Below are 16250 nucleotides of genomic sequence, written 5' to 3'. Positions count from 1 at the left end.
CACGATCTATCAACACTGGGACCAGTCTTCTCAGTTATTTGCTTTTATTGACGAGAGCCAATTCATGAACATCTGTTCGAGATTATTTTACCTTTTTTTAACAGTTTTAATCAAATATTCACGGATTCTTGAAACTAGTAGTAAAAGTGGAAAACTGATGAATCTGCATCATAGATAGAACCATAAAAAGCTAAAAAAATCGACCTGAGAATTTCCATTAGCTTAAACTTTTTTTCCATTTTTTACGGCAACAACGAGTTTAAAAACTTTTGTAGCCTTGTCTACTCGTCGACGTATTTTAGAGAACATTAATTATTCCTTTATTATTTATTTTTTTCATAATGATATTTCGATAAATTGTAGTTGGTTGAATCTGCTAATTTTCATTTAGTTTAACAATTTCTTAGTGACATTAAAATTTAATTCTGATCACTGACGTAAAATGATTTATTAGGGTTGGTCGAGAGCCTTACCCCTCGACCGAGGAGACCGTCAATACATTTCCTTTGAACAAATATATGTTATTTATAAAATTATTTATTTTCCCTCGAAATGCAAAGTATGCTCCGAAAATTATTTCAAAAAAACACATTTTATTACGTTATTTAACATTTTATTTGGATTAAAAAATCCAGTGCTTTTTGAAGTTATTTTAAAAATGGCGTGTTTTATTAAAAACTAGCTGACGTATACCCGGAATTGCTGGGGGTTATCCTTAGGGGATAGACATATACTTCTTCTGACTTAGGCCTTTTCACGATATACAATTCCGTAAAACATTATTTTGATGTACAGGGTGTCCGGGGTGAAAGTGCAGTAAATTCGGGAGGTGATTCTACATGATGGTAGAAGTAAAAAAGACTACTTATTTTGATCATAGTCGAACAAATCTTCAAACTAAACATAAGCTGTGTTTAGACGGTGGCCATTTTATCAGGGCTTTATACAGGGTGTCCGGGGTGAAAGTGCAGTAACTTCGGGAGGTGATTCTACATGATGGTAGAAGTAAAAAAGATAAATAACTTTTAGATGTACTTTTCAGCTACCAACAAAAAATTGCGCCGGCGTGTGCGTACTGCATTATTATTGCTTTTGGATCATTTGAAATCGACTGGCTGATCCTAGAACTAACATCCGCTACCCCCACCCCCAGATGGTAAAAAGACTGGCTGTTATTTGTTTACTTTAAAGAAATATTATAAACAAATACCTCACATGTACTCACTATACATGTGGATTACATAACTCGATAATGGGTTAGAGGGCCTGAAAGCCGCCAGTTACGTAACAAGAGATTCATTCATTAATTCTTCTGAAAGCTGATTACAGTGATTACTTCAATGTACGTTTCATGTCGTGAAAAAGATAAGGATTTTTAATCCACATTTACGACAACATACTTACAACACACCTCTCACTTTAACGAATACCTACAGTTGGAAGACACAAACACACTTTCTGTGTAAATTCGTATTATTATTTTAGTGCAGTTCTCTTTGTTCTTCGAATTTGGTTTAAAACATCATACAACAGACGATTTTGAAGCGCATTGTTATAACTTCGAAATCTCGGTTTACGCGTCACTGGCAAATAATAAACAACGTCACCAGTCTCGCGCTCGACAACCACACAGTGAATTTATCGGGTAAGTGTGTACCTCCACTAAGAGGCCGTTCAAGTATTATGTAAGCACTATAGGGGGGCAGGGGGTCTTTCCTTTGCTTATTTTTGATCCCCCCCCCCAAAGTCCCCTTTTTGAAAAATAAAAGTTGGAATTTCAGAAAAAGTTATTTGTCTTTTTTGCTCCTACCATCATATAGAATCACCTCCCGAAGTTACTGCACTTTGACCCCGTACATGTTATTACATGTTATTTCCCTCAGGGAAAATAAATAATTTTATAAATAACATGTAATAACATGTCCGGGGTCAAAGTGCAGTAACTTCGGGAGGTGATTCTATATGATGGTAGGAGCAAAAAAGACAAATAACTTTTTAGTGAGCTAGAAAAAAATGCAAAGTATGCTCTGAAAATTATTTAAAAAAACACCTTTTGTTATGTTATTTAACATGTTATTTGGATTAAAAAATCCAGTGCTTTTTGAAGTGATTTTAAATATGGCGTGTTTTATTAAAAACTAGCTGACGTATACCCGGCATTGCTGAGGGTTATCCTTAGGAGATAGACATATACCTCTTCTGACGTAGGCCTTTTCAAGATATACAATTCCGTAGAATTCCGGGTTATCCTTAGGAGATAGACATATACCTCTTCTGACGTAGGCCTTTTCAAGATATACAATTCCGTAGAATTCCGGGTTATCCTTAGGAGATAGACATATACCTCTTCTGACGTAGGCCTTTTCAAGATATACAATTCCGTAGAATTCCGGGTTATCCTTAGGAGATAGACATATACCTCTTCGGACTTTACTGTAGGCCTGCTCAAGATATACAATTCCGTAGAACATTATTTTGATATATATCATAAGGTTTAGAGAGTGTTAGCAATGAAAACGCCCGAAAAAAAAATTTCGACTTGATTACAAAACATCGACTTTTCTCTACATTCTATAAGTATATTTATGCATGTATTATTATTCGGAAGAAATTCTCTAAATGATAGTGAAAATGCTATTATCGCTTTCAAACCATCTTCAGTATCTTCCTCTCCTTATAACGGGCCTTATATTCTGAATATTAGACTTTCGGAGGGACGATGCTACCAACTCTCCTCAAGTATTCACAAAGCATCGTTATTTCGTGAATTGAATACCCTAACAACTACTGTTTATTGGTCGACGCCGACTCGCGTCCATGTTGGGTAGGCACTATACGCACAGTCACGGATTACGCCATCCCAGCTAGATTTTTATCATCGCATGATGAAAGCATTAAAATGTTGGTGACATGAAACGAAATCCGGTTATTAAATGTTTAAATATTGTTTTTAATGCAATGATAATGAAAACTAGAGACCGGAAAAAAGCGATGTGCACGTTTTTTGTATTTTTTTTATTTTCTTGATTTTTACATGATTTTACTTTTCCATTTTTTTTGTTAAAGAAGGGCAGTTGTTCTAGGTAAATTACCCTTTTACCTGTATATAAATGTATTTCTAAAAGCGCGAACAAGCATTTAATTTTACAAAGACAAATTTCCAAATCTTTAACTACCTCCATAAACTTGTTGGGGCAAATGACTTGATGCAACTATGTTTTGACGATTTTACCGACTCACCTTCCGCCGTTCTATCACACTAGAAAGATATTTATTTTAAATACAGTACTTATAAAGAAACGTTTCATATTTAAAAATATATATTCTGCTGTATCTACAACATTGTTATTTAGATGATCTGTTTCTTTAGTAGAGTGATTTGCTCCAATTGTAAGCAAATTAACTCGGTAATGGAAAATAATGGTGACCGGATAACTCGTCAAAATGAAAATTCAACATACCTATGAAAAGTGATGAAACAAAAACTAGGTTAAATAGGTTACATATGTAAAATTAAAATTTCTATTTAACCTCGTTTTTGCTGTGAAAATATTTAATCAAACACCACTTTTTTGAAACAGAGAAAAAATCTCCGACTATTATTTAGTTGTATTTAAAGATACACTGTGAATTTTTTCAGCCTATAACATATTAAATAACAGAATAAAACGTGTTTTTAATAATTTTCTCTATCGAGAGAATTTTGTATAATTCACGTTTCGGCAAAACAAATGTTCACATATTATCTTCAAAAATAACACATATATTATTTGGTTATAAATCGGTAGAAATTGGGTATGCGGGGGCCTTCCGCCTTAAGGCCGGTTTTACCACACGAACGTTTAACTGGCGGCTTACAAGAATCTAATTAGTAACGTTGTCAATGAGTACCTACTTAAATAAAGTCCTCGGCACCGGAAATCCCACTGAGGATATCATTATATATATATAATTTGTTCTATTTTGAGATGCCTACAATTATAACACAATATATGAAATGTGTTTTCCTTTTAAAATTATATTATATTTGGTTATTTCAACAGATTCAAGTTCAAGTCAGATTCATTTCTACAGTCTTCAAGAGCAATTTGGTCCATTTTTATTAATAAGGCTTATTTTACTACATCATTTACTGTAAATATCTTAATACTATTAACAATATTTCTTGTGTATATTGTAGGCATTTTGCAGCCTTACCAGTATGCAGGAACGTTGGGGTCTAGATTCGTTACATAATAAATGTAGAGTCGTTCAACAACAACAACAAAAATTGAGTCCTTGCGAGAATCCTGAAGGAGTAACCATCTGTTACTTATACCATGGTGGGTAAGCGGTGGATAACCTCGAGTAAAGATATCATTATCTTAAGATGTGAATGTATATTCGAACATTATCTAAATTATTTTAGGTACCTATCTAAGCATTTATAATTTTAATAGATATTTATTTAAATTTACTGATTCTGACAAACGAACTAACTATTTTAGGGATAAGATCCAAACTTTTTTATTTACAGAATAATGAAAGTGAATGGTAGCAAGGTTCGGGGACGCCCGAGGAAGACTTGGCGGGATCAGGAGACTTAGGGATGTGTCAGAAGCTTCTACATGCGAAAAACTTGCGGAAAACTCGACCCTCGACGACGGAGGTGCTGTTCCGCCGTCGGTTCCTCACCGCGGCTTCTATATGAAAAAGCTGAGGATCCGGCATCGGGATGTACTCCACGTCATACGGGGGCTCGATGTTAACAAAGCTAGTGGACCTGATGGAATACCCGCCCTGGTATTGCAGATTACTGTAGAATTTGGCAGCCATCTCTGGTCCGGAGCCCCTAAATACCTGAAAAAAAACCCTTGACTCTGTGCTAAAACGGGCGGTCCGTTTAATAGATTCCCCAATCTTAACAAACGGACTGCAATCTTTAGAGCACAGGCGTCAGGTAGGTATGCTGTCCTTGTTCTATCGGTATAACAATGGAAGATGCTCTGAGGAACTAGCGTCATTGATCCCTTCGGCACCGGTGCGTAGTCGGGATACACGCCAAACGCGTGCCCAACATTTGTACACGGTTGACATTTGTCACATGAGAACGGGTCGCTTCTACGATTCGTTCTTAAGTTCAACAGCTCGGCTGTGGAACGAACTGCCGGCCTCTGTGTTTCCTCCCTCCTACAACATGGGACTCTTCAAGACCCATGTTCACTCCTTCCTCTCCACAAAAAGACCCTCCACACAGCATCCCCAAAGATGACATAGGCCCTGAGGGAAATTATTTTCTTCAGGGCCTCCTGTGTGGAGTTAATATAAAAAAAATATTAAAAAAATATCTTGGAATTAAGTGCAAGACAATGGTATAAGTATGTATGAGGCGGAGGGTGTGTGCCCATACGAAGAGGAGTTAGTAAGATGCAAGAAGAGTTCAGAAGAGCCCAGAAGAAGCAAGAAGAGTTCAGAAGAGCCCAGAAGAAGCAAGAAGAAGGAAGGCATAAAGAATTTAAAAAAAAAATCAATCATTAACATTTTTGTTTTATTGAATTTTATTTTACATTGTACATTTGTTACTTAAATTTTGTTTATATTGCTGCCGGTTTCAACACAACCGTGTCATGAAGGCGAAGCTTAATTCCAAATCACTATTTTGATTAATCTTTATAACGAATTGGTGATTATGAATACCAAAAAATATGCTTTAGATAAATTGAAGGTTTTCCTATCGCGTCGCTTGGGTAGAATACAAATAAAAATATAAATTACCCAATAAAAAATATAAATGCAAACAACTAAAAAAAATATTTATTCAATAGAAATGTATGAACGCATAAAGGAAATAACCTATAGCTATTATAGCTAAGATTATCTGTAACAGTTTCACTTGATTAATTTTTTTTTTCTTATAAAATTATTTACAAAATAAATAAAAACCAGTTTTTTTGCTTGAAATCGAACGTTTCTAGACTCCGTTTTGTCAAGCGATTTTAATGCCTATTACCTACGATATAAGGTATACCAAGAATATACACATTTTTGACTTGTAGCTTCCTCTTAACTAGCAATCGTAAAACTAGTTTCACAAACAAAATTTTTCGAGTGCCCAAGGATGAAATTGATTATATAGCGGAATGCTCCAGCGGTAGGTACCATGAATAATTTTAAAAAAAGATTGCGCAATTCAGAAGAAAATACGCGCAATGCTACTCATTTGCCACGAGAAGAGAACTGGTTGACAAGCGATGACCAATTTCCACGGGCCAGTTTATGAAAATTGCCTCTTCATTCGTGGTATTAATAAAAATTAACTTCTTAAATTTATTTTTGATTTACAGTGACATGAATCTCCTTCGTCGTCTCTTTCATTCTATTATGTTGTCTTACTTCTATATACAGGGTGTGCGGGGTCAAAGTGCAGTAACTTCGGGAGGTGATTCTACATGATGGTAGGAGTGAATAAGCACACAGTGAATTTATCGGGTAAGTGTGTACCTCCACTAAGGATTTTTAGTAAGTAGGTATGTTTTTTTCGTATAGAAAAATAAAAGTTGGAATTTTAGGAAAAAGTTATTTATCTTTTTTGCTCCTACCATCATGTAGAATCAACTCCCGAAGTTAATTTACATTATTCCAATGTAAATACTAATTAAAAATCTAGATGCTTATGTAAAAGTGGTTATTTATTTTTCTAAATTTTCATGTTAAATATAGCAATTCTACTATAATTATGAGAGATATGGGGGTTAAATAATTACGGTTTTCTAGAAATAACCTATCAAAAATTTTACGAATTAATTTTAGTTTTTAGTTTAATGAAAATAAATCACTTTGTATAGAATTATAGTTTCTGTATCAAAAATTACTTTACCGCGTTGTACTTTGAAGATTATTTTTTCATAAAACCACTGAAAATTGACATTCCTAAAAATGTGGCTTGAAGGGTTTTTACCAAAACACAGTCAAAACAAGTCAGATTTTATATCTATTAATTATTACCTTTTAATTTTCCTATGTGAAAACTTTTTTTCTGTTTTGCATGGATTGATTTTGAACCAATATAATTGTTTGGAGCCAGTGGTACTATGATATCCCCAATTGGAGTATTTTGTGAGGCTGGGCGGAGGTGGGAGGGGAAGGAGATGAGGGAGGGTACTCAGAAGGATGAAGTATCTGGCAGTTTTTTTTTTTCGTTTATTGACATCAATGGTTATTTACAAATCATGCGCGCTAACCGACTCACTAGACAATATCTGTTCTGAGCCAGGTAGCAGTTACATATATTTTATAAACAAATCAGGGCTTAATAAAAAATACATAAAATAATCTAGATATAAAATATTACATAGATTTATTAAAAAAAATTAACAAACTTTAGTGTGAGAGTTCTTATTGAGATGGAGTACCCCATAAAAACTTATCGTATGTATAAAGTAAAGTTGTATTTAAAAATAAAAATAAGTAGGAAAAATGCTAGCAATTGCAATTAAAACATTAAAAACAGTATAATAGTCTGTGTATGTGTAATAATAAAAATAAAGGAAATAATAACACGCTCAATTGCTTAACATGAATGATGTACCCATAATAAATACAATGCAAGAAGGAAAGAAAAAAATGCAAAAAAGAAAAAAGAGAGAGAGAGAAAAAGAGTATTCAATATATGGAAAGCTACTATCTATTTATATCTGCCATCTCTATTCCTCTTTGTCTATTTTCTATGTACATATTTATTACTAGTTTTATATTGGTAACTACTAACTACTACCCTGATATAACTTTGGTTTCCTATGTTTATAACTTGGTGATAATATAATGGTGGAAATTGCTGTGATAGAAAATATTAATAAGTTCAAAAATGAATTAAGAAAATATGTCTATCTATATTATTAATGTTTCTTTTTTGTGACTTTATTGAAATATTTAAAGAAAGATTATGTTTGCCAAACAATGTACATGTTTATATGTTTATAAAACTATTAGCACACACGAAGATGTGAGCTAACTTAAGATTAATAAATAAATAAAAATAAATAATAATATAAATAAAATTAGTTGGGAAAAAAGAAGTTTTCATTTATTTTCAAATAATTATGTATTTTAGATAAAAACAGGTGATATCGGTGTTACACAGCAATCATTAAAATTCAAAATCTCTTCTCGATTTTTATTTTGATGCCGTCTTTTGGTGTTACGAAGAAGGTCTTCTTGCTGATTTCAATAGGCTTATCGTCTATAGTGCTGACCTTGTAATATCTGAAGACCGATACAAGGGCTATTTGAATTTGTAGCATGGCGACTCTTCTTGCTGAAAACAAATGATTTGAACAATAATGAATTTTTTAAAAAGAATTGCATTTAAGACAACACAATACCCTAAAATAAAGTCTGAATCTCAATGAAATGAGTGAAGAAGGCATGTATTAAATTATGCGACATACTGACCTACATTCGAATTTGACAAATACTGGAGTATAAAATAAAGTTGTTGGGAAGTAAGAGCTTCTTAGATGCACACACAGATGGCAGTGCATAGAGCTTGCGTGGAAGTCCGCAAGATGGAGCCAGTGGCCAGTAGTCGCCAGGGCCAGTGGTAAGGCTCTCGGAAAAACCTGTTGTTTCAGATTCCAATTAGCAAGCTTCTAGTTAGGTCGACCATCGAGCCACCATTATAATACGTGAAGTATTAATAAATCTCTGATTAATCTAAAAGAACCGTTTAATTATAAACTCCTTCCAAGACGAGTTGGAGACCTGTTGGTACGAACACAACAAAAATATGAATCTTAACGACTTGAAGACACCGTGTACAAAAATATTCGGCGAATGGTTGACAAATGTTTTATAAATTTTAAAAACTGTTTTACGTACAATATTTTAATGGTTAAATACTGTTTTTATAAATCTCTATTATACTCAAATAATTTTATCCTTATTCTTTTAGTCTTTCAGTGGAAGATTCTATGTAGGGATCAATGACGGATCCCTTCCGCACCTGTATACATTTAAACATCTGGGAAACAGACCAAACGCGAACCCAACATTTCGTCGCTCAAGTTTTTAAGTTAAGTATAGAGTTGTTCTCAGAAAGCATTTATTTATACAATGAAAGTTTAAAAAAAATGCAGTTTGTCTTAAGTCCACCAAAATTAAACAACACTCCGAGCGTGTTATACAACATCCACACTTTGGTCAAAAGGACCACTCATTTTTAAACCGGCCATTGTTACATTTCATATATGTATCCAACATCCAAGCCATATCTTAGCCTATGTGTAAAATTCAAACTCTCCGATACGGGCGTATTACTCTAATAGACCAAACAGCCAGTCGCAGCACAGCGGGAGGACCACTTGATTGTTTTTATTCCAAACTTTCGTTCGTTAGCGCCCCCAAAAGTAAATGTCTTCACTTGTGATTTTGCTATTTACAAAGTTATTTTAATGGTTTTCTGGGAGATTTCAACACACACAATGCTTAAATATGTACGCTGTATAAAACGATAAAAAAATAGTTACATGGAAAATGCAATAGGTAAATAATATTTCATTCTTTTATCAGTAAATTGTTTCAACTTATGTCCGTTACAGCTCCATACAGGTCGTAATGTCATTGTGTATTTCGAATGTTTTATATATCGTACTAAAAATTGAAATAACAAAATGTCGTTGGTGTTTTAATAGCCAGTCAATTAAATAATTGAAATCAAATCAATTAATGGAAATAAATGACAAACAGTGAGGCATGTTACTGAGAGTAGGATCCTTGAGGTGTATGTACAGTAAAATGATTTATGAAGAATTCCAAAAGGAATGCATTGCCGACAAAAGTATAATGAAAAAGATAAGGAAAGGGATGCTTGGATGGTTGGGCACATGCAGTGTTAGGAGAATGTACGACACGAAAGTGAACACTTATTGTAGATCATGTTAAAAGTTGTAATAATGAAAAAATATCTGAGATGATGTTCGATTATGGATGGAGCAAGGATTGGGGCCAATAACACAGTTGCATGGCGATCGCATTAAAGATTTATTCCAACACTATTCCTAAATAGAAGTTGTATTTTTGTAAACCAGTCAAATAGCTGTATTTTTTTATTTTTGTTTCTTGGATTTTTCGTTATTGTAATTTTATATTTTTAATTCTTTCTTATGTTTCAAAATTGTACCACTACATGTGAAAGCCCTCTTGGCATTAAATAAACAAATAAAATAAGACGAAGGATCTCTTCATGCAAAAGACCTACCATACAGCAAAACAAAATATATGGGAAATGTTAGCCGTTAAAACAAATTACCTATACAAATTCTTGGTCCTTCTCCAAAAGAAAGTAGTGAAAATGGATGTCTGGCTGCTTTATTCTCCGGAGTAAACCTGCTTGGGTCAAATTCCAAAGGATTCGGGTAGATGGCTGGATCCTTCTGTATCCCCCAAGTTGGGATGGTGACTGGAGTGTCCTTCTCTATCACCACGTCTGTTCCGGGAATCACGTATTGCTTGGTGCAAATCCGGAACACGATGGGAAGAGTGGGGTATAACCGGAGAGCCTCTGAAAATCAATTAACGATTTTTTAGTTGTGTATTCATATTTTTAAATGTTTTGATGTACCTGGAACAAAGAATTATGGCAACTTTTAGGCTTTGTGAATGCCATATATGACTGCGATAAACATAAGGTTCCATTCAGAAATATTCAATACTACGCATTCACTAAACCATGTTTTCATGAGTGACATTTTTTCTAAACCGTTGAAATTTGTTGTATGCACGGAACTAGGTAATATTTTTAATAATACCATCGAAAATCTCAGAACTGCCTGACGTTTCTCAATACATTGACTTGGTAACATAACTCCTTCAACCACACAGATGTTCGTTTATCATAAAAAATAATGCATTAGAGAAAATCTTTGTCTACAATATTATTAAAACAAAGAAAATTTTCTAAAACGCATTGGAGGTGATTTTTCACAAATATGGCGCTATACAATTTTAATTATTAACATTATTATTATTTGAAGGTGCGTAAATACATAATCAATGCATTCTTCCGAACAGGCCTTCCATTGATATGCTAGGTGTAACTATAAGTGACCAGCTCAGGTACGGGGGCTCCATCGAAACCAGAGTAAAGTTGGCCTCTCAGAAGCTGGGCGTACTGTACAGGGCCCGCAGATACTTTAATAGTACATAACTGCTGACCCTGTACAAATCGCAAGTGCGCCCTACTGTCGAATTTGGCAGCCATCTCTGGTCCGGAGCCCCAAAATACTTGAAAAAAACCCTTGACTCTGTGCAGAAACGGGCGGTCCGTTTGATAGATTCCTCAATCTTAACAAACGGACTGCAATCTTTAGAGCACAGGCGTCAGGTAGGTATGCTGTCCTTGTTCTATCGGTATTACAATGGAAGATGCTCTGAGGAACTAGCGTCAATGATCCCTTCGGCACTGGTGCGTAGTCGGGATACACGCCAAACGCGCGCCCAACATTTGTACACGGTTGACATTTGTCACATGAGAACGGGTCGCTTCTACGATTCGTTCAAGTTCAACAGCTCGGCTGTGGAACGAACTGCCGGCCTCTGTGTTTCCTCTCTCCTACAACATGGGACTCTTCAAGACCCATTTTCACTCCTTCCTCTCCACAAAAAGACCCTCCACACAACATCCCCAAAGATGACATACGCCTTGAGGGAAATTATTTTGTTCAGGGCCTCCTGTGTGGTGTTAATATAAAAAAAATAAAAAAATTCTATCAACGTTTGGTGGTAATCACGTTCTTGCGAGCGGACATTTAGGCATATTTCCGATCGGCATTTAGCGAGGTTGGTAGAAATGTCGACTCCAGTTCCTGTGTATGAAGGATCAATCCTTATTCATACCATATTTTTCAAGTTTTAAAATAGATGTATTATAGTAAAAGAATAAATGATTTACCTTTAATAACTTGCAACATGTACGTCATCTCCTTGAGGCCCTCGTAGGTGATCTCCCCGTTTTGTTTATCGAGGATCTGGTCCAGTTCCCTATGCAGCAGTTCTTGGAGGTCAGGGTGCTTGGCCATCTCGTAGATGGTGAAGCTAAGCAGTGTGGAGGAGGTCTCGTACCCCGCCACGAAGAAGCCAAACGCCTGGGCGGTCAGCTGGCTCATTGTGAGCGAGGGGTCATCTTCATTAACATGTTGGATTCCTGAAAAAACTTACATGATGGTATTATCGAATTGAACACAAGAACATTAACATTTTTTTAATTTAAAATAAATAGATAACTTTGAATGCACCACTAATTAATCAAAGATGATTGATATGTTTCAAAACCAATGGATTCTTCGTCTGAATAAACGAATAATGAAAATTAACATATTAAGAATAGATAAACAAGTATAGACAAATAAGTACCCACAGACTAAAATTTTACAATGATCGGTGATTGATTAACAGCTCTTACGGCATCCTAATCTATGAACGCCGGACGCCGTAGATCTCTTATTGGTTGTGCACATTATAAACCAACTAATCAGTGGCCAGCTCCACGCTACCTATCGAATGATGTCCCACGGACGGCCTATAGAAGCAGACGCACGGCCTTGAACGAACAGAGATCCTGAGCCGGTCGTAGGCTCAAACTTAATACTGGTAGCGAGATGTGTCGTCCCTTCCAGCGAGCTCTTCAAGAAGTTCTAAGCTCAATACCCGATAACTGATAGTGAGATGTATCGTCCCTTTCAGTGGTGTTGAAGAATGCCTATAGAGGATTCTTTATATTTAGTACTTAGTCCAGAGTTGGCGCGACGTGACGCCTTCCCTACGAAGTTTGTTTACGAACATTCTAAATTGGCACCCAACGTGGGGCTGTGATAAAAAAAACTGATAAACTAACATTATTATTTGTACTACGACTGAAAATAGACGTGATTGTCCGAAATCAGCACGGTCAGGGAGAAATAAAAGTGGTATAAAGTTTTAACAGAATCAACCCGCAAAAATAAAGTTATTTACCAAAATGTATCTATATTTAAATGAAATGTCTTTTTAAACTTTTTTTGTTTTGACTGAGGATTACCTTGCCAAATGCCGATCGGGTATGACTGACATTTATTTCGTATATTAACTGCTGTAATGTCATTCGATTTCAGAGAAATGCGAAATACATCCGGGAGTGTGTACGTAATTGACACCAAAAGAATGATAGAATGCATTATCATCGACAAAGAGTCTATCTGCCGAACTTCAGCTCGATCGAATGTCGGTAAGTGTATTAATTTTCGGTTCCAAGATTTGCATTCATACATTATCGAAAACAAAAGTGAAAATCAATGAGTGTATTTAAAAAATTGTATTATCACACATTATTAATATCCACCAAATATTACTAGTTGAAAAATGATATAAAATGAATAAGGTTTAAAGACAAGCCTTTTAAAACATATCAACGTCAATATTGATTACATATTATTTATTATTCCTACCTTCGGTAACCTCTTCGATGGATTTATTGTTTTTCAACTGTATAAGATAATGCATGATGTCTTTTCTTGCGACATTGTTTTCTTCTCTGAACTTAATTGTTGCCTCAATAGTTTCACTAAAGAAATCGCTAACTTTCTTGTCGACCAACCTGAATCCAAGAACCCGCTGAACATTTGGAGCAAAAAAACTCAGGAACTGAGAAAGCCTCTTTCTCAAATCTAAGTCAAATACCATGCTTCCCATTTGTTTGAACACAGCTCGGGAACTAGAAAAGCTGTTACTGTCGATTCCAAAAGCCACGGAGACGATGACATCTGAAGTGAATTTACCCATCACTTCCTTGGCGTCTATCGTTCCTCCGACTGCTGCCTCGGTCTCCAGAAATATCTGCATCGCCGTGCCACAAGAAGCGATGGTATCAAACATGCCTTTAACTTTGCTGGCTGTAAAAGCAGGAGTCAATTTAGCTCTGAGTCTCTTCCATTCTTTTCCCGTCACGTGAAACAAGCCCGCTCTAATTGGTTCCCATTTGTGGTCGAACTCTACTCCGTGATCTGTGAAGTGTGTAAAGTCTTTCACTAGAATGGTTTTGATCAGATCGAGGTCATTTACAACTAGAGCAGGTCGATGTAGTAAATAGGCCCCGACGAAAGGGTGCCGTTTAAATTCTTCGTAGATTTGAGCATAAACTTCCCCGAAGTGCTTATTTCCTAGTGCCATTTGTTTTATACTTCCGAAGGGAAACGACGGTTCCGGTCCGGGAACTCCTTTATTCTTCCAATAGTTGAACTTGCGGCGATACCAACAATATAAGACGCATCCCGCAGAGACAAAAAATAAACACAGATCAAACCAAAACGAAAAGAACAAGAATACCATTATTGTGAGCAAAATAGTTATTATCGTGTCTAAGTGGATAGAAACTGAAAAATATCCTGAAAATTGTATAATATCCAATGGGAACCAGAAGGCAAAATAATTATTGTATGATTTAGATGCGGTGCGGTGCCACAAAATTACTAACGAAGTTAAACCTATGTTAAGTATTAGTATCAAACTTAAGTATGAAATGTTTCGATTTCCGGAAAATGTGCTTTTACTTCGTGTGCCTCGTGGCAACGGAAATGAATTTAGAAAATGTACTTATAATCATAATAAATATATTCATTCTCTTAGTGCGGAGACACACACGCCGATTTTGTGGCTATTCCAAAGAATCCAAAGAGGTCATACATGAACCGGATGCCGGCCGATTAACACAGTACCTTTTATTTGTTTGTGCCTTTTTCTGTTTCATATTTCATTTTGATTTATCTTCTTCGTCAATCATTATGCATATCTTTTAAGAATTTTATTGATAAAATTAATATCCTAATAATTTTCAAAAATATATGCAAATATTTTCATACTCCTTACCATTTTGACAGCGATACGTCTTCACGTCGCCAGCCCCGGGCAGACCGCTCCAACCGCCGCTATGCTCCCTGTTGCATATTTCTCGGGCCGGACCCAGTCGCCACCATTTTATTGGCAAAAAACGTACGCCAGTTCGGGTCTGGGACTCACCATACAAATTAGCACTCGGAGAAAACTAACTGATATAAAATATTACTATTTTATTGAAAATCCAATCTAATTATTCGTATTCCTGTTAAAAACGAGACTACAGGCCTTTAACGAATGAATTGACAAGTATCCTATCAAACTGTCGGTGAAACACGAATATTTCATTAGGATGTCGGAACACGTTTTCATGAAAATTACAAAATTGTGGATTTTCATCATTATATTTATCAGAAAAAAACACGGCTGCATGCAAGTGTTCCGATATTTTCTGAATTGACCACAGACATATGAATATTAATAGACTAGAACCTAAAGGTGAGGGGTAAAACCATCAGTTGCGGGACGCAGAGGGGAAAGCTGACTGTTCAATAAATCAATCTGGCAGTATATAGGCATCTCGCATTATAATATCACCATTTAGTTCTTAAAAGTAAAATCTGTTTTGAATGAATAGACATTTTTATATGGGAGCGCAAATTACTCGCCACGTTATGAACAAATTTGCGAAGTCCAAATTCGCCAAAGTAAATTTCTTCTATTTTCAGAGTCGTAGTTAGTTTCAGAGTTATTTTATTTAAGACACTTTTATAAATGTTTCATAATTTACTTCCCAGTAAAAACGATTAGCACACTTGAGAATCGCTACATTCGACCAATGTTGGAGGGTTGTCACAACCGCTCTGTTCCTATTAATAATAAAAAAATAAAATCTTTAAGAAAATATATAACATTTCACTTTTAAGAAGATAATAGAAATGTAAAACAACTAAAAAAACAAATGAAATTATATGCACACAGCTTTTACCAGCGAGTATTTTGAGTAAAAAAATTTACATCATTTTGCCGTCCGATGACACTTTTTCAATTAAAAACAAAAAACATGATTTTCTATCACACATCGCCACTCGGTATAACCTAGCGCATTACGTGATATGCACTCCTTCTCGTTCCAGCAGTACCGTACATACATACATACGAAACAAGCGCGTACCTAACACGTGGTCCGTTGCGACGTGTGATAGTATAATCCAAAGATAATATATGATCGGTGGCGACGTGCGATAGAAAAATTTAATATTTTTAATTTTAATAGATAAAAAAATATCATCGGACAGCAAAATGACACAAAATACATTTTTCATTCCAAACATGCTCACTGTATCTACATTTTACTTCCAAACATACCAATTTTTCACAATTGATAACCAACCATTTATCCTATATTT

General features: G+C 35.3%; 1 protein-coding gene across 3 annotated transcripts; it reads right to left on the bottom strand.

Annotated features, from left to right (window-relative positions):
- Positions 1-8050: 8050 nt before the first annotated feature.
- Positions 8051-14223, bottom strand: LOC149416843 (putative cytochrome P450 6a14). 3 transcript variants are annotated; one of them, XM_089640656.1, is made up of 4 exons: positions 13458-14223; positions 11927-12187; positions 10286-10537; positions 8051-8293 (listed from the first exon to the last, which is right to left on the bottom strand). In XM_089640656.1, exons 1-4 carry the CDS (start codon positions 14176-14178, stop codon positions 8133-8135), a joined length of 1395 nt encoding a protein of 464 aa, XP_089496782.1. In that variant the 5' UTR covers positions 14179-14223; the 3' UTR covers positions 8051-8132. The 3 variants fall into 3 exon arrangements, with proteins under 3 accessions (XP_089496782.1, XP_089496783.1, XP_089496784.1); XM_089640657.1 differs by having other exon boundaries at positions 11927-12178; XM_089640658.1 differs by having other exon boundaries at positions 11927-12178; positions 13788-14223.
- Between the last annotated feature and the right edge of the window lie 2027 nt (positions 14224-16250).

This window comes from Hesperophylax consimilis, chromosome 16, assembly GCF_061612785.1.
Source record: "Hesperophylax consimilis isolate HC1 chromosome 16, BYU_Hcon_1.0, whole genome shotgun sequence".
Classification (NCBI taxonomy): Eukaryota; Metazoa; Arthropoda; class Insecta; order Trichoptera; family Limnephilidae; genus Hesperophylax; species Hesperophylax consimilis.
The sequence above is the reverse complement of the archived record's forward strand: the minus strand, read 5'-3'. Positions and strand labels throughout refer to the sequence as shown.